Raw genomic sequence first — 19,902 nt, forward strand, 5'->3', positions numbered from 1 at the left:
GGTTAAAAAATATATCTGCTTCCAGATATTAAATGCTCACTCTGGACCAGCATACTGGTCTTAGTTAAAACACCTAGCATAACCTAGATTTCCTTCTGGCTAAAAGGCAGGAATGGCAGCCCCTTCATCTGCTGACCAATGGTTTCCAGAATTGGCCTACAGCACCGGACTCTGCCCAGAGTCAATGGTAGTTCTCCCACCTGGTCGAATAAGGCCCCTCAGAGTCACCCAAGAGGGTGAGGAGAGAATTGGCCTGTCAGTGAGAGAACAAAGCAGAGAGAAGCCAAGTCTAGAATGCATTAAAACAAAACCTACCCTTCAGGTGGCCCAAAGTTTCCTTTGGCAGCCCAAGCAGACAAAAGACAGTCAGGTCTTGGTGGAATCCTTCACCACCATTTTCTCATTAAATAATCCAACAGACTAACACAGGTAGGAGGTTACCTTGCCTCCAGGTAAGGGGTTGGTTGGCCCAAAAGAAATTGCTAACAACTATATCCAGTTTCCTTTGAAAGTTTCCAGAGATGGAAAACTAAAGCACCTTTGGCCGCCTATTTCAATTTGGCATCCTTCTTGCCAAGGAGGCTCTTCCTAACGTCTGGCTCAAATATCTCAGGTATTCCCTGATGCCTTTGTGTGACTCTTCAGTACTCCTTAGACACAGAGCATTTCGGCTCAGCAGCATCCTCATTTGAGAAAATTTCATCAATCTGAAAACAGTCATTAAGCTGCCTTTTACCATTCTCTCCTCTAAACTAAGGGAATTCATACAGAAGCTAGGGGGATGTTATAGACGTGAACCAGACTAGATGGTACCCCAAGACAGCTTCCAAAGCAGAAAGACTGATTTGAACACTTCTTTTTTTTTTTAAGTTTGCCATCACTTTGTTCATTTTTGTCATTATTATCTGTCATCTATCCAACTTCTCCACATTCTTTTAATATTTTTAAATCTAATACACACAGAAACAGTTTCTTATAACATTAGATGAAGACTCATTAATTCAGAATAAGTTGGAAAAGTCATGTCCCACTAAGTAAAAAAATCAGAGTGAAAAATATTTTCAACTTTTAAAATGTTGCCTATTACCAAAGACTACCTAACAAATATTAATAAATAAAATAAGAATGTTAATGAAAAATAAGTTACAATAACTTTATGGGACTTTATGCCTTCAAACTATTGTTTCATATTTATATTCTTTTGCCAATTTTATCTGATATGTAAATGCAATCTGTAGGTAATAGATCATCCTAAACCAAAAAGTTTTACATTATCCTGCTAAATCTGAGTTTTTAATGCAATAAGAATTACATATAATTATTCTAAGTCTGCATCAGGCAGTCTGAATTAATGAGACGCTGTTCTATTGTAGCTATAATAAACCTGACAACTTCATGGCCATCTTCTAGTCCAGAGTGTCAGTCCCATCTACACATTAGTGATAAATACAATTTCCTCACACAGGGACTTCTGTCATAGCAGAACCTCCCACATTAAGGAAGTTTCACCAATTATCTTATACCTCAAATACCATAGAAACGTTTGATCTGATAAATGAGCTAAAAATTCATTAGACTCTCAAAAACTACTTGCTTTGCTTTAAAACCAGCCCAGTTATGTACACACTGCTATATTTAAATGGATAACCAACAAAAACTTATTGTATAGTACATGGAACTCTGCTCAAGGTTATGTGCCAGCCTGGATGGGAGGGGCCTGGAGAAGAATGGATACATGTTATATGTATGGCTGAGTCCCTTTAATGTTCACCTGAAACTACCACAGTATTGTTAATGGACTATACCCCAATACAAAATGCTTTTAGTGTTAAAAAAAAATTAAAATTAAAAGAGAATATCACAAGATGCTGAGGACTCAACATGTCATGGGAATTACCACCTGTTTGTTCAGAAAAAAAAAAAAAGTCACAATTAATCCAATTAATTGTTTTAAAAACATGGAATTAAATCAACACTTGTAGAAACCTAGACACAAACTCCTCTCTTTGGGGAAACTGGGGGCCTGAAAGAGTCTATGAGCATCTTTACTAGGTTCACTTTCTTCTTAAACCTGCAGCTGGAATCAGGACAACTTACTGTCTTGTTACAATGGTCAGAATTGTCTAGTGCCTTTACCTACCTTAAAAAGTCTTAAAATGTTAGCCACCATGATGGACACGGAGCTCGCGGCAGCACCGATAACACCAGAAATCTTGTCAGGCTTGGTGAAAATGGGCGGATCTCCATTAGCACATTTCACATCGGAAGCATCCTTCTCTATCAAAGCCTGCACAAACGTTAGGGACTGCTCCAAAGCATAGGTGTCCCTGGAGCAGGTGTCAAGGATCCGGACACCCAGAGTGATATTGGAGAGGAGATCAGGGTCCTTATTAATCTGGTCAATTGCATAAAGCATGGCCTCCAATCTGTGGATCCCCTTCTCTTTCTTCAGCTCCCCACAAGGCACCCCTCTCTCTCCCTTTGCATGGACAGGAAAGAGACCTCCCAAAATGATGTCCCCATCCACTCGGATAGAATGGGCATACTCTTGGCTGTGAGTTCTTTGCATCATCGTGAGGATCCAGTAGAACTTGGCCGTCAGGAGAAAGAAACAAGGGCAAGAGGCTGATCGCTTTCCCTCGCATACCATTTTCTCCACGGGCGGTGTTGCAATCCAATACCCAAAGTTTATTCTTGCCACAGAAGAAGGGGGACCACCTGAGGCTGCACCTTCTGGAGGCTACCATCAGGGCCCATGAGGAAAAGGCTCTGTGGGTTTCAGCAAGTGTTCTTGATTTGAATGTCACAGTGAATTTCCATCAGACCCCAAGGTTCTATTTTATTTCCACATAAAGTCAACTTGCCTGGAATGACGCAAAAATCAGAGGAACAGCTGAGGTTCTGATGTTGGGATGAAGTCACCAGTTCACGTCCTTGAAGTCAGCCCTGTAGCAGAATTATTCCTGAAAGGCAGAAGGAAGAAAAGAAAGGGTTCCATTCAGTGGGCCTACATTTTTCATTTCTTAAGCCCTGTTTGTACTGACCTCTTTTTTTGTCGTTTCATTTTCACTATTCAGTAAGAAACTAATTCTTTCTGTCCCCTTATGATTCTGAACACCTGGCTGCACTGCATCTAAACAGAGAGATGGATGACACTTTTGGAGCAAGGGAAACAGAAAAGTTATCAGTAACTAGGTTGACTCTTGCAAATCAGAAAGTACTTTTATTTACCATTTTATTTCAATAAATCCAATTTCCATGAAGGTAAAAATCCTGTGATTGATGGCATTATTTCATTTCAAATCTGTTTTTACTTTTTACAGCTGTCTGAATTTAGCTTTTAAATTTTGTCCACAAAATCAGAATGAAAGGCTATTTTCTGTGATGTATTCAACAAGCCAGTCATCTGTTAATGACATTTTTTGGTGCCTTGGATTTTCTGAGGGCAAAAGTGATTATTCAATCACAAAAAAAACAAAAGAGAGAGAGAGAAAATCCACCCAAGGAGCCCAAAATGTGTAAGTTTTAGAGCTTGTGAAAAGATTAGACATACAATGTCAGCAATTTCATATAAATTATCTTATTGTTCTCTGTTAATAAAAAATGACATGAAAATTAAACACATAGGGTGAGCTATGTGTGAAAAATATTCCTATCACCTTTGTCTGTTTCCTATTAATTTGTCAGAATGCAAGCAATGGGTATGCTTGCAGTTCTAAAGTAAACACTCCTTGATCCTAGAATCCTTATGACCAAATCAGAGCTTGAGATGAACTAAAGAGTTTCTCAACTTTGTCTGACTCAGTGGGGAAAACAGTTATTTCACCAAGATGAGAAATAACCAAGAGTGAAAACAACTACAAGCAAATCTGTAGAAGTTTATTCTAAGACCTTCACTCTTAAATAATTTCATGAGATTTTTTTCAAAGGACTTTAGTGGAGATTTAACTGAAAATGGGAACTGACTTCATGGAAGGGAATTTGATGTTTGAAATGTACATGCAATTAACAGAGTAAACATACCAATGTATTTTGCTAGAATGGGTAATCTAATGTTCATTTCTAACCTATTTATACAAACAAGTTTGAAACCTGAAATGTGGATAATTCTCCTCTACCCTAGTCAACCAACATCTGGTTATATTTTCCATTCACTTGTTCAATTTCCAGTTCATAAAATTTTCATCCTGTCCTCACTATCCCAAAGGAAAGGATGGTGCCTCCCTAGAGAACAACTGAACATATGTCCAAAACCCTTCAGAGAAAGCTGCATTTTTTTCAGTTTCAGATGAAGTGAGGGGATTTATCAGAGCCCACTGCCTGGAATTTCAGAGTACACATCTGGAATACACTCAGAAATACAGCCAATGACCCAGTCTGTTGAGACAGTTCTTGTCTGCCCATGATAAGCATTTCCGGACTCTTGATACTTGCCAAGCCCTGGATTTTCCCAATTCTGCCCCAAAATACTTAGTCCTTTTCTGTTTTTTTCTCACCACTCGACGGATGTTCTATCACATGTAATTTTCCTAGCAGCTGCTTCTCCCACAGAAAATCTGATTTGGCAACAGCCTGACCTCAGGCATTCCACAAGAGGAAAACACTTAGAAAGTCAAGCTGACTTTCTGGATGATCCATTGAAGTGATGGACCATAAATTATCCCAACCACCCATTAAGAGAAGGAGTATTGTGTTTTACAGTTTCACAACGAAGACCAGTTAGAAGACAGTAAAACCTTAACTCTGACCACTAATTCAGGGCTTGAGACCAAGTCCACAGGGCTGACCCTGAGTGTATCCTTTCTGGCAGACCACAGGATGAATGATACTTGAAGAAGAGATGATGAAGGGGAAAAGGGAATGTGCTGTTTTTCAAAGACCAGCCTTTCTTTGTTACTCCAAGCCACCTCCCAAGTACTTAAAACACTTCAGAGAATAAATGGTTTTCAATTATAGATGACCATAAACACAGTTCATCTATTAATTACAAGTCATCCTTACCTCTGCCACTCACATAGCTCTAACCTAGTTCCCCTTGCTGTACTGCCCTGGAAATAGTAAAATTGAGTTTCTTTTAAAGGTATGCATCCCATAGGTCTGTTTAGAGCTTTAAGTTAAGGAAAACTTGGGGAGTGAGCAACAGAGGGACACGAATTAGTTTTGTGTAGTGGATGTGTGTGTAAGTACTTCAGGTGTGTCCAACTCTTTTCGACCCCATGAACTGTTGCTAGCCAGGCTCCTCTGTCCATGGAATTCTCCAGGAAAGATTACTGGGGTGAGTAGCCATTTCCTCCTCCAGGGGATCTTCCCGACCCAGGGATCAAACCCAGGTCTCCCACATTGCAGGCAGAATCTTTACCATCTTGGCCACCAGGTAAGCCCTATGTTTACTGGATGGATGCTCTTAAATGGAAAACGAGAGGTTCCATTTTGGTTGTTATTTATTGGGCAGTTTACTTGTATTTTTGCTTAAGTTTCCTCCTTTGCAACATAGAATTAATGGCACATAACCTCTCCAAAGCTCGGTTTCTGGCCTATTAGGGGGTGTCAGAACCCGCCACAGGGCACACAGAAAGCGCAGTATCTGGCCCAGGGTAAGTGCTCAAGAAACAGGACCTATCATTGCTAATTTAGTCTGCAGTTCCTTTTCCACTGAAGCAGAGCAACTGTTTCCATATTTGCCCAGTTGGTGAGGCTGTAACTGAAAATTTCTGTCACTTTAAAAGTAAAATCAGAGCTACTCATAAAATATTGAAATACAGCAGTTATTTCAAAATCTGATACATTGTCATAAGAATCAGACTCCTGATGGCTAGAAGGCTTAGTTTTCCTTTTAAATTCTAAGGGAAAATATATTTGAAAGTTTGTGGAAAACGACATAAATCTGGTGGCATCGTATAATCTTGCATTGCCTAATCTTGCTCTTGGGCAATTCTTGGGAGCTTTCATCTAAACTCATCCTAGTCAGAGTCAATGAATTTTAACAAAATAATGACCTTTTTGTGCTACCAAGCCAAATAGCTCTACTTCAGGTTCTGGGCTTGATTTAAAATCAGTTTTTCTCTGAAACTGACCTTCCTCTGGGGCTCGACACAAACCCACCTGAGCTGATGGACATCTTCAAAGAGGTGTGAGGTCCACGCTCCTGAAAGCATCCTCTGAGGGGAGCAGACACCTTCCACTGCTTCTGAGCCCTCAGAAGGGCCTTCCAGGAGATTTAACCGTTAAATGCCCATGCAGCCCTGCTCGTTACCTCCCAGCCAGTCCTAAGTACATGGTATACGGTACCCTGCATATCATTAGCACTTCCATTAACCAACGCACTGGCCCAAGTCTGCTGGGGAGCAGGCCCCCCAGCTGGGATCTGAGTCTGTGGCTCCAGCTATTTCCTGAAAGTATGGACAGCTCCTCCAGGGCCAAGGCCCTGCATTCTACTTCTTTTTATCTTCTAGGTAACCTTCCCTGTGCATGCTTGCTAAATCACTTCAGTTATGTCCAACTCTTTGCAACCCTACAGACCGGAGCCTGCCAGGCTCCTCTGTCCATGGGATTCTGCAGGCAAGAATACTAGGGTGGGTTGCCATTTCCTCCTCCAGGGGATGTCCCCAGCCCAGGGATTGAACCCACGTCTCTTACGTCTCCTGTACTGGCAGGTAGGTTCTTTACCACTAGCACAACCCGGGAAGCCCTATCTTCTCTGTATCAAAGTCTCAAATACCTAACAGAGTATCCATTGAATTTTCATACACCAAGCTCTTACAGAAATGAGAGGGGGAAAATAGGCTCAAAGAGGTTGAAGATGGCCCAAAGCCCTGAATGGCACCACAGGCAAAGTCCTCCCAGGAGGTGGGGAGGGAGGGGGGTCCTGCCGTTTGAGGAAACCCCCCAGGGCTGCAGAGACTGACTGGGACAACACAAGGAGAAGGCCCCTCCACTGAAGTCTTTGAGAAACAGCTTTGTTGACCAGCTTTTTAAGAAAAACAATGCACTCATTAGGAGGGGTCACCTGGGGGCATTTCCAGGGCAGGGTGATTTCTGAATCTTTCAAAGGACTGAGAATATCAAATGCAGTTTGTCCAAACGCCTCAGCTTCAAATCAGGTTTCCCAGGCAGCCTGATGACAGTGAGAACAAAACCACCAAGCCATGTGGTGGGGGGTGGGGGGATGGGGGTGGGGGATGGGGCGATGGGGGGGATGGAGGGATGGGGGGGATGGGGGGATGGGGGATGGGGGGGGAATCTATCAGGGGCTGTCACCAGGTCTTCCTCCAGCACTTGGCTAGTTCTTTTAAAACATGATAGGGTAAAATCCTTACAGGAACAGAAATAGCCAAGGATTGTAATCATTTTCTCATAAAAAGGCCAAACAGCCTCTCTCTGCTGGATTCTATTCAGCTCTTTAACAAAAAGGTTAAGCCAAATATTGTCATCAATTCACAAAATTGCAAATTTGGCAGTTTCTGCCCACACTTGCAGCCATTTTTCAGCTGCTGTAGAAAATGCATCAGATTTGTTTGTCTTCTCCTCTGCCACCACAGGTGTGCACAGCCCTGGAATTCTGGTTGGGGCAAAGTGAAGATGGGCTAGACAGAGCCTTCCCTAGTAAGAGAGTCCCAGATTTGGATCCTTGTCTGACAGTCCCTGGCTGATGACACTCGGCATGTCACTTCACCTGTGTGTGCTTCCATTTCCTCATCTGTGAGATGAGTGAGATGGACCATATAATCTCTAAGGTGTCTTCCAGCTTCCCGTTCTGAGGTTCTATTATTTAATAATAAAGGAGTATAAGATTACGCTCAAAACACCAGAGCAAGGCTTTGCCAACAGAACACAATAACTGATTTTGTTTGCAAGCTGAGTGGCTTTTTCCCATCAGTAAGAGAGGATTGTGAAAGCTCTTCTCTAGGAGCAGGCCCCACATTAAGAAAATCTGATACAGAAGAAGCTCAACTTACTAAACAGATAAATTAGAAGGTGATTATTTGCATTACAAAAGAATTCACCACGGGTTTCCTTTAAATAGCTAAATCCCCCCATGAATTTAAAATGCAATCTGATTTAGTAGAATTCAATTTGTGCAGTTTTTTTTTTTTTTTTAATTTTCAATAACACAGCCATTGCATAAAAAGACCACATTTAAAGTAATGAGAAGCCACTTTTATAATATGTATCATATAAGGAGAGGGGAAGTGGTGAAACCAACATTTATTGAGTGCTACAGTGTGCCTGCAACCCACTCCAGTATCCTTGCCTGGGAAATCCCATGGACAGAGGAGCCTGGTGGGCTACAGTCCATGGGGTCACAGAGAGTCAGACACAACTGACCGACTACACAACCCAACATGCCTGGGGCCTCACGTATGTTGTCTCATTTCCACTGCACGATACACCCTGTGAGGTTGGTATCACAGCCTCCACTGGGGATATAAGGAATCTAAAAACAGAAGGATTGTATGAATATGTCTAAAATCTCGGGCCCGAATTCACATGGACTGATTCTACCTTCTTTCCCTTACCCCACACCCTTGGGTGCAGCAGACCATGACGGATAGCCAGCTGACCTTGATTTGAAGGTTTGAACTGTGAGTGTGGCATCCTAGGGTCTGAGAAGTGCCCCCCCCCCACCACCCCAGCACTCAATTCATGGCACAGGATAAGTCACTAACCTGGGACCAGTTTGTTTCTAAACTGAGGGATGATTTCTGGCCACCTCCCAGGGTTTTGAAATCAACTGATACAATATATATCAAAGTACTTCATAAATTGCCAAGTGCTATAAGAATGCACAGGGACACTATTCTTTTACAATCCACCCTACAATTCAAACAGATTACTGATGTATTGTGCTTATAAAACTTGGAAGACCTGAAGAAAAAACACTTTTCCATCATACTCAGAACTGGTCAGACCTTAACAAGTTATGCGTCCAATGAATCAAAAGAAAACTGGAAAGAAGGACATAAGAGGAAAGTCAGTGGAGATCAACATCTGGCTGGAGAGCTGAAGTTCATAGACACTTGGGGCATCCAAGAGGGTTATTCTGGAGAAAGTGGTGACAAGATATTCTTCTGTAGGGAGAAGAGGACAAGAGGAAGCCTTCCTAAAGTTGTAAGTAGGATATGATGCAGGGCTTCTACCACTAACGCTTTTTACCACTGGAAAAATTGGCCAATAAACAGGCAGAAGACTTCTGTCTGCAGATACGCCTTTGCCTGAAAAATATATGCCCAGTAATTTGCACATACTCCTCTTCAGCCTCACCTACATCTTCCCACTTCTGCACACCTGCTCCCTCCTCCCCCAGACCTGGATCTCCCCTCCCTCAGGGCTGATGTGTTCTGCAGGTCAAAATCTTAAGACTTGGTTCTCCTGTTACCTTGGCCCTCCCCGGGCAGGGAGCAAATTCATCAACAGGGATCAAAACCTGAAGATGCATTACTCGTCATCCCCCAACTGAAACATCTGCATTTTATAAGACTGTTTCCAGGAGATCCACAATTTCTTTACCAAAGAAATGTCTCTAATAGTGATTACAACTGACACTGTAACAAGCCAAAGCGGGGAGGGACCCTGAGTCTGGAGCCTCTCAAATCCCTCCCACAGCAACACCCACCACTTGGAAGGCAGGTCCTGGGAGAAGAATGCACCATGGCTCAAGGTCCTCAGTCAGGGAGTGAGTTATCACAACTTGAATTCAAGTGCTAAGTAGAAATGAAAATCAAAGCAAAGAACTCTCTGAGCTAAGAAAGAAAAGAGGAAGAAGGGAGGGAGGAAAGTGGGAAAAGAAGGGAGAAAGGGAGGGAAGAGGAAAGAAAGAAAAGAAAGGGAGGGAAACAGGGAGAGAAGGAAGAAGGAGGGAACAGAAAAAGATGGTTCAAATCTAAATTTCTAAATCTAAATCCAAACCTAAATTTAGCAGACAGAACCCCGCCCCCCTTGGGATGGAAACATTATAATCCAGCTGATTCTCCATCTACAGCCATTTCTCCCAGAACATCATGGGGTGACGGTGCCCCCACCAGAGCAAACTACATGAGTGAGTCTGGTGATGTCCAGTCAGGTCCTGTCAAGAAAACATCACCAGTTACCTGGACCTTAAAACACCAGCCTATTCAACAGGCATGGAGATGTGGCCAGATCTTTGTTGTGGGTCCAGTTAAGAGATAAGTCCATGCAACCATTTCTTTTTAAGATACTGGGTCAGGGTAACCCCACTCTCCAGATGAAAGCAAAGTCCTCTTTCTGTTGGGCACCCTAACTACAGGAGGAAGAGGATGAGAAAGGAAGTTGGAACGGGGAAAAAATCATTGCTGCCATATGCACATGTGTACAGTGTCCTGTGTCTCATGCCCTGAAGACAGCGGAACAGTTCTTCCCCAATGATTGGCATGAGATGTTGCCAATGTGAATGTCAGCGGGTTGTTTGCTGCACAAATACCAATTAAACAAGCCCCACAGCAGCTGCAACCTGCCCAGCCAACTCTGAAAAGAGCACATCTCTCCAGACCTCTAACTTTCTCCTGCACTCCTGGAACCCAACTCTTCCTTTTATTATTGCTTTTAGCGTTAGATGTTTTTAGAATTATTCAAGTAGTAATAGTTTGTAAAAAGAGCAGGAGGGCAGAACTAGTTAGCACCAACCAAACAGAACAAATGGAGCCTAAATAACAGTAAAGAGCTGTGTTCTCAGCATCTTTTTCTTTATTCTAGATAAATCCTCTGCTGGGAGCCTCCTCTTATCTATTCCTCCCCAAATCCCTGGTTTAAAAGCAAGATTTCTTTGTCTTTATCCCAAGTATGATACAACCTGTACGTTGACTCTGAAATGAGAAAACTGCATTAAAAAAAAAAAATCTTACTTCATTTTCCCTGATGGGTAAGGCTTTTCTCTTCAAAATCATCAAACCACATATTTTCAAGAACCAGGCAATGAATTTCATACAGCTGATTCTGTCTCCGACAGAGATCTTTCAGGGCATTAGTCACAAGCAAGTGACCGAGGTAAACTAAAGTGGTTTCTGTAGCCATTTGCAATTATTGACAAACAATTTCATAACGGAAAATGGAAATTACAGTCAAGTGCAATAAGCTGTTTATCCAAGATCTACCTGCTGGTGGCTCTTTTTCTCTTTTTTATTTTTTTTCTTTCAAGCGAAACAGCAGCTATCATCGGAATGCATTTCTCCCATTTAAGATGTGTCTTATCAGTATCTCCACCACCAACCCGGTTTTCCAGTTCGTCTGTTGGCAGGATTTGTATTCAACCGCGGTGCTGGCCGAGACGGTAGCTTATTCTTGGGTGTTTGCGAGACTCCCACGCCGTCAGGTATATGGGAAAGGATCACCCCCAAATGGCAAATAGGGCATTTACTCCTCCTCGAGCAGGACTCGCTTCGGGGTCTGAGGATTTGGGGCTTCTGCAGCTGGCGGGTGGGTCTATTTTCATCCCCACCCTCCTGGGCGCGCACATACTCTCTGATCCTGGGCTCCGCAATTCGGGCCACCGGGGAAACAATTCTTCAGGGCAGCCTGGAGGGCGGGGGTGTGGGGGTGGGGTCTTGCGCAGTTGGGTCACTCGCACACCCTTCTGCATTTCATTTGCACCAAGGGAGCGTGTTCCACAGACGTTGGGGGTGGAAGAGAGGGGGTCTGTTATATTTTCACCAACTGGACGAACCTCAAGGGATCTCTGAGCTGTTTGGCTAAGCAGCTGGGCTTGCTCTACGGTGCGGCTCAGAGGGTTCTCCACGTCTGCCGAGATTTCAGCCCGCAGCCACTCACCCCGCCCCCGCTCCCCTCTTCCCTGCCGCATCTTCCTTTTTCTTCTCAGTTCCTTCGACTGTTGAACCCAGGCTCCGGGTAGAGCCAGGGCCTTAGGAGAACTACCCGGTTCCTCTGGCTTTCCCGCGCCGCCGGGGTATTGCGGCGCCGCCCCAGTCCCCCGCGCGCCTGGGGATCTAGGTGCCGCGCGCGACCCGGCAGGGAGCGCCTCCGCCCCCGCCGCACCTGGCACTGGAGTACCCACGCCCCGCGCGGGTCGGTGCCAAACTGGGGCCACGCTGGCCGCAGGTGCTTCGGAGGAGCTGTTGGGTGCCTTGCCTTTGCTTTTTAAACTCAAGATCCCTGAGACCATTCCTTCCGCCTCCCCCCCCCCGCCCCCCGCCATCCCCAGTAGGACATGGAACTCCAATGTTTTCCCGAAAGCCGCAAAAGCGGGGGGGGGGGGGGGGGGGGGGGGGACCCAGTCTCGCAGGGCTAACTCAGTGAATGCAAACTCGAGGCAGACATATCCTATGTCGCGATGTAGGGTCCCGCGAACGCCTCAAGTACCCGGCTTCTCCCGCGACCCCCCATCTTCCCTAGATCCTGGTTAGCTTCATCCAGCTCCACGCTCAAGAAGGCGGGGGGCTGGGGTTACCCCAACTCATCCTGGAAGCCTGTAACTTCGGAAATCCCTCCCGTTACATTCGCCGAACGGAGGTACCTCGTCATCTCGGCGGGGCAAGTCCGGATTCCGCCAGGGGTAGGTCCGGGAGGTCACCCGGGCAGGCAGTCCGAGGAAGAACGCTTTACAATCCTGCCGCCGCGCGCCCCATCCGAGCACTCTAGGCGCGCCTGCCCCTTTCCTCACCCTTCAGTCTCCCATTCGCCGACTAAACTTTTGGGGGACCGCATCTCCAAGCCTCGGGAGTTCCATGCTAAAGCCTCCCTCTTTTCCGAACCTCTTCACTGGAATGTAATCACGGGAAGATAAGAGGGGTGGCTGCCTTGTTCTTTGCAACGTAAAATCAACAGACACCCAATCAAGCTCCAATGCCCGGCCAGCCCCTCGCCCCCTGGTGCCCACTCTCCCTCGCCTCCCCCCCTATTCCCGTCACCTCCGCCCACTAGTTCTCTCCCAGACTCCGGGTGCGCGAGGCCATCTACTTGGACGCCGGAAAAGCAGATCACTAAAGTGATCTGAAAGAGACGGTGCACCTGCCTGGCCACTGGATGGTTTGGGGGAAGAAAACGTTAAGAGGAATAAAAACGGAGCAATTTTCTCTTTTTCCGCAAGCACAGCCTTTGGGGAGAGTTCAGGGGTGGGGGGCTTTTTTTTTTTTTTTTTTTTTCTTCCTGTGGTTGGGCACTTGCTTTCCTCTTTTCCTCCTTCCACTGCTCGGCGAGTCTTACCCTGCTCCCCGCAGAGGGCGCGGTGAGAAAGCCCGCTGGGGGCCCGCCGCTCCATGTCAGCGCCGCTGCCGCGCTAGGCGAGCGGCGCGGCCGCACTTGTAGCTGGTCTCGGGGCTGCGGGGGCTGAGCTGGCCCTGCCGGCGCCGAGTCTCTTCCATGTGAATAACAAATACTCCCACCGGCGGCCGCGATTGGTCTGCGCGCCGCGCCTCCCGATCCTCCGCCCGCGGCCATTCACCCCGCGCGGAGCCGCGGCCGGGATCGCGCCCGGGATCGCCAATCGCTTCGCGCCAACCAGTCACCTCGGGAAGCGGGAGGAGGAACTCCGGGGGGCGGGAGCCCCTGGATTTCGGTGTCTCGGAGCTGCCCGGGTGCGGGCAGGGACAGGGTCACTCAGCCGGCGGATTCCCTCCCCGCGCTACATCATCTCAGTCCTCAGCGATGCGGGGAACAGAAATGTCAATAGTTCTGATTTTTAAAAATCACCCCATCCGCCCCGCCCCCAACAAAAAAGGGAGGACCCAAAGACGCGGGGCGGGGCGGGGGAGGGGGAGGATAGTGGCGGGGAGGGTAGGAAGAAGTGCGGGCGGCTGGAAGGAGGAATATGGCTGTGAAGGAGCTGAGTGCCTCCGAATGCCAGAGTAGCCCGGGACCCGCGCGGTAAGCGCCGCACCAAGGCCACCCGGAGCCCGAAGTCGGGACCGCGAGCCCGGGGCTCGCCTTCATCAACGCCGCTCCGAAAAGGGTCCCGGTGAAGAATACAAGGTAGACGGCACCTGTCCCGCCCCACGCTTTCCTGTCGGGGATGCTCAAAGTAAAGCCTCCAGCCGCGCGCTTCCCCTGCAAAGTTTGCTCGCGCCGCGCTGCCGCTCAGCCATTTGTCCTGCCCGGCGGCTCGGGCGATCATCTCCCTGCCCTTGACTCCCACGGCGCAGTCTATCGAGCCCCCGCAGCCCAAGCCCGGAGGCAAGACCCGCCGGCTGCCGGCCCTGCGCATAAGGGGGTGCGGGCCGGCACGATGGCCGACGTCTTATTGAGGTGATTCTAGCAGCCGCAGATGCGGGGCTGGAAAATCCTGGAGACCCGCGCTCGCAGCTCCTGGGTTCCCGAGGGGAAATCGGGAGTCCCTTCGCCTCCAGCCGATGCAAGGCCACCGGACTCTACGACCACGGCCCAGCGGCCCTCCCGCATGAGTTACCGCCCAGGCACCCCGCACCTGTTTGGAAAAAGAAGAGAGAGCCCCCTCGCCGCCCAGCGCCTGGGGGAGCTGCGGCCCGCCCGACCTTGTGTTGGTGAGAAAGTTCCATCTAGAGGCGGCCGCGCGCAACTGCAGCCCGCGCCCCAGGCCCGACCTCCTGCCCTGGCCGCCGAGTGAGCCCAGGACAGAGGCCTCTTGGCCCCACCGCCCAGACCGCGTGGGAACGTGAAGGAGAAAGGAACAGCCAGCGGAGGATGGGGAGGATGGAGGAGGGGAGCACAGGCCCGGGGCAAGGCAGGTCCTCTCTCCCCAGTCGACATCTCTGCAATGAATTACACCTTTCAAAGCATGATGAACTTCGTAAGCATGATGACAGGTATCTTGCATTAATCTCTGTATATTTCTTATCCTGTGTGGGCTTCTTTGGCTGTCCCATCAACTGTCAGGTGATCAAAATTATTAAGTCCACTCTACAGGTGAAGAAGGAAACCGAGGCTTAGAGACACAGCTGGAAAGCCCTCGAGCCAGAAATCAGAGCTGCCCGGCTTCCAAGCCCCATACACACTTCTCATCTGGGGCTGTTGCTTTTCCCAAGGCTGGCATTAACGTACCGAGTTTCCTCTTTCATAAAGCCACACTCACCCTTTGTCACTTAGAAAAATCTACAGGTTTCCAGCTCAGCAGACCTCTTCTCCCTTCATTTCCATCTCTTCCCGTTCCTTTACCTTTTCTCTCCCATCCCATGAGGGACTGTTCAGACATAGAATCATCCACCTGGCGGGAGGATGGAGAATTTGGAGAGAGAAAATGGGCTGGATCCCCTGTCCTCAAGTTTCTGCCCGGGGAGTCCTCAATTCACTGTGAATGCACAGCATAGCCTTGAAGGGAGTGACCAGCAGACAGTGCAGCCTAGGGCAGTGCAGAGAGAAGCCTTCATTGATACAGAGATGGGGTGGGAGGGCTCACGGGCCGCATGTCTGAACATGAAGTTTGGGGGACTTTCTTACCCACTGAAAGGGCTCCCTCCTCCCCCAGGTGTGGGAAGGTAAACTCAGAAGCCTGATTCCGTAGTCAACAGCCGACCCCACCCCACACTGTAGACTGGTGGTATCTGTCTCAGCTTTACTATGTGAGCATTAATATGTTTTGTGGTGGGGGGAGGGGGGAGAGATGAAGGGGAAGACAGGCAGAGTCAGCCCAAAGGTCCCTGTGCCCACAGGGCTACTGACTGCACGGTAGCCTTCAGGATCTGCTAGAGACCAGCCATGGGGCCAGCAGGGCTATTGCCCAGGTGAGCACAGAGGGCAGCACCCTGGCAATCTGGTGGGCCCATGTCAGAAACAAGGACAGCACAGCTGGTTGTGGTTTTGGAGGGCTGGCCAAGCAGAGTGAGCTGCTCAGGGAGAAATGCCTAACGAACCTGCTCTTCTTCTTCCTCTATTGATCACTGCCTGTGGAGAACTGGTGCCCTGCACACAGGCACGTCATGGCCTTTTCTGGTGCAGCCCTCTGAGAGATGAGCAGAATTGACCTCTCCAGGGAAAGTATTGGGTTTCCCTGGTTGCTCAGATGGTAAAGAATCTGCTGCAATGCAGGAGACCTAGGTTTGATCCCTGGGTCAGGAAGACCCCCCTGGAGAAGGATATGGCAACCCACTCCAGTATTCTTGTCTGCAGAATCCCGTGGACAGAGGAGCCTGGCGGGCTACAGTTCATGCCATCACAGAGTCAGACACAACTGAGCAACTGACAGATACAGGGGAAAATATAATTCTGATGTTCAGTTCTGCATCCTCTTTAACTCTCGAAAGTCAGAACGGGGCTATCATCCCAATCCTACATGAAATCTGGTCCATAGAGAACAGATTCATTCTACATATCTCAGAGTGTTTCTAGTGACTTTATCTGGTGGGCCCTGAGCAAGTGACAAGCTTATACACAGGTTAGAATCCAGCCAGACTGATAGCAACATCAGGGTACAGGAAGAGAGACCGTTTCCAGGAGTCACTGGTCCCTGTCAGTGACAGTCACGTGGAAAAGGCAGTTGGCAGTCCCACCCAGACTCATCCTGCTCTCATCCTATGGCTCCTCTCCCCTTTTGCTGCCGCCCACGTCAGCAGCTCATTCCAGAACCACCAGCCTGGTCCCATCTTGGACTACCACACCACAGTAGGAAATGTGTCTTTGGAAAGTGTCTGACCTCGTCATCCATCCCACCCCCAAATATTTATGCCAGCCAAATCTATTTCCTGATAGTTAATCCTCCAAGAAGATTTGTCTATAATCTCCTCATTTTTCCATTGATTTAAAACGTGAAAAACTGCCCATGTGTTAGAAAATGCAAAAAACAATGCCATATGTTTGGGGTCCATTTAACTCAAGCTGTGATATGTATTTCACACATGGAGATGTATGCCACAATTCCTGCTTTGGGGTAATTACTGAGACTCAGAACCTTGCAGGCTACTCACCCAGGAGGAATATTGATGGCAGGAAGCTCCCACATGGGACAAAGCTGACAGAGCAAAGTGGGAATAAAATTTATTTCTTCTGGAAACTCAGACTATATATATATATATATATATATATTTTTTTTTTTTTTTTTTTTTTTTTTTTTAACTAGACCATCTGCAAGTGGTGGTAAGTGTACCAATGTGGATTTTGCTCAGTTCATGAAAGCCCTGGCTCCTGGAAGCAAGATTAGACTATGAGACTGACAGACAGGGCCAATGAAGTTGAAGTGTGCCCCTCCGCATACTATCAGTCCACCCCTACCTGCAGGAGCCATGGAAGGGATCTCCTGAGAGGGGACTGATGACATTGTGTACATGCATCCCTGCTGGCTTCAACTGGACTCCTCCAGAAGCTGAGATTTAAGGGCAGGCAGTTTATTTAAGAAGGGGCTTTCCTAGTAGCTCAGATGGTAAAGAATCTGCCAGCAATGTAGAAGACCTGGGTTCAACCTCTGGGTCAGGAAGAGCCCCTGGAGAAGGGAATGGCAACTCACTCCAGTATAGTTTATTTAAGAGGTAAAGGAAAGGAACTTCCCCAGTGGTCCTGTGGTTAAGACTTTGCCTCCCAATGCAGGGGCTGTGGGTTTGATTCCTGGTTGGGGAGCTAAGATCCCATGTGCCTCTTAGCCAAAAACAGAAGCAATATTGTAACAGATTCAATACTCTTCTAAAAAATGATCCTCCTTAAAAAAAAAAAAAAAAGAGAGAGATGAAGAAGGGCCCAGTAGTGGAGTGAGCAATTGAGCCACAATAGAGTACATTATCAAGCCTGTGGGGCCTGGGGAATTTTCATGTTTTGCAGACATTCCAGGTGACTGATGACTTTCACTAAAATGGGAAACCCAGTGCTTTCAGGAAATCTTTCTCCTCGAAATCAACAGGCAGCACATTTAAATACATAAAAACTTACTTTCAAAGCCTAGGGAAACAGACCTTAGAACTCAGGAATCCCTGGAGGAGACAGGCCTGTGCCACCCAAGTCTGTGGTCACAGAAGCTCCTCATTCTCTTTTCCACTCTTTTTAAACCGAGAAAGTTCCACCCAGTGTTTTCTGAGGGGAAAAAAGGCTGAGTCTCTGCTGCCCTAACTTTGTCATTAACAAGTCCTTTCATTTTCACCTTTTAACATTTCTATACCTCAATTTCTTACCTGTTATATGGGTGTGGCAGAGACCTATCCAACCAAGATTCATCAGTAGTGTGAAGTTGCCACAAGAAAGTGATGTGCTTGTGCCCACACACACGCTCACACACACACACACACACACACACACACACAGAGGGGCTACAACTCCCTACCTTCCTTGCATCTAGGATCCAGGCAGAGCCATGTGTCTGCTCTTTGTAGAATGAATGAACAGAAGTGAGGCAGATCACTGCCCCAAGGAAATCAAGAAGAAAATGTTTCCTCACCCTCTCTTTCCCCTTCTTCCAGTGGGAAGCAGAGATTTCCATGATCAAGACGGAAGGGCCCTGGGTCCTCCAATTGCCAAGCTGAGGAATGCACGCTGCTTGCCAGAACATCCACACTGAATTGTTGGGAGAGCAAGAAACTCTCATGTGTTGTCAGTGAAATGTAAGGATTCAATTGTTATAGCACCCAATTGTTACTCCAACAAGGTGTTGGAGGAGGTCATCAAGAAGACGTGACCTCTTGACCGGCAAGCTGACCCCAGACAATCAGGGGTCCTTCACTCCCCTCACCTGTCCCTACAGTGTACAGGTGCCTCCCGTTCCCATGCTAGCAGCTGTTTCAAGGTCGTGGCCACAACTGTGAGAGAGTGAGGTGCTGTCGAGCTTGTTGGACTCAATATCTAATTGAACCCAGTTAAGGCTTCTACATAAACTTTTAAGATTCTGATGAGTCAATGCGAACATTCACTCATCTCACGGTCACCTTAGACAAGCCTCAGATGTTGCCTTGCCTTTTATTAAACCAATCTGGAGCGGTCCGCCTCATTCTCCAGTCTCTCCTTGCCCTCTGTGTTCAGGTTTAGTTTCAGATCTCACCCAGCGAGCTCCCAAGGCTGCAAGCCAGCAAATGGACATGGTAACATCTGTCCCCACTTGCCTAGAAGACACAAAAGGGAAATGCTTCTCCAAGAACCACTTGAGGTCAAGCTGAGCAGGTCACATGCCTTCCCGCAGCACCACTGATGCACCCAGTGGCATGGGGCCATGTCCACATCCTTCACAAGCCCAGTCCTCACATAGTTGGGCCTGAGAGAAGGAAATGATGACTAATGCAGCTCCTCTATGTCACTGGTGTTTGCCTCCTCCCAAAATAGCCACTTGCTGAACATCTTCAAGCCCAGGGGACTGTACTTATGAGGAAAAAATTGCTTTACACTTCTTATATGAAAGAAAGAAGAAAGTGAAGTTGCTCAGTTATGTCCAACTCTTTGTGACCTCGTGGACTGTAGCCTGCCAGGTTCTTCTGTCCATGGGGATTCTCCAGGCAAGAACACTGGAGTGAGTTGCCTTGCCCTCCTCCAGGGGATCTTCCAAACTCAGGGATCAAACCCAGGTCTCCCACACTGCAGGCGGATTCTTTACCATCTGAGCCACCAGGGAAGCCCTAGTACATGGGGGCTTTCGGAGCTTTAATCATGCGTGTCTATAGCTTGTCAGGTACTCAGAGCATTTGTTACACAAGGAAAAGCATCCTCCATTTGTAAAACACTCTTCAACTGACAGAGAATTAGATATTGTTGCATTGAAAAAGGAAAAATATAAGGGTGTGAGGAAGAGAATCAACAATAGGCAGGGATTTCAGTGTCTTTTAATAGCTTTTTTTTTTTTTTGGTATTGTGAATTGCACTCATTTCACATGCTAGCAAAGTAATACTTGAAATTCTCCAACTTAGGTTTCAACAGTACATGAACTAAGAACTTCCAGATGTTCAAGCTGGATTTAGAAAAGGCAGAGGAACCAGAGAGGAAATTGCCAACATCCACTGGATCATAGAAAAAGCAAGAGAGTTCCAGAAAAACATCTACTTCTGCTTTATTGATCATAC

General features: G+C 47.2%; 1 protein-coding gene across 1 annotated transcript in view; it reads right to left on the reverse strand.

Moving 5' to 3' along the window:
• GRM8 (glutamate metabotropic receptor 8) overlaps positions 1 to 2,703 on the reverse strand; it is an 819,273-nt gene extending 816,570 nt beyond the window's left edge. The window contains exon 1 of the mRNA XM_061166403.1: positions 2,141 to 2,703. Coding sequence (XP_061022386.1) covers positions 2,141 to 2,650 — 510 coding nt within the window. The 5' untranslated portion in view covers positions 2,651 to 2,703. The remainder of the gene's footprint in view (positions 1 to 2,140) is intronic.
• Positions 2,704 to 19,902: the final 17,199 nt, after the last annotated feature.

Source organism: Dama dama, chromosome 18, assembly GCF_033118175.1.
Source record: "Dama dama isolate Ldn47 chromosome 18, ASM3311817v1, whole genome shotgun sequence".
NCBI classification, from domain to species: Eukaryota; Metazoa; Chordata; class Mammalia; order Artiodactyla; family Cervidae; genus Dama; species Dama dama.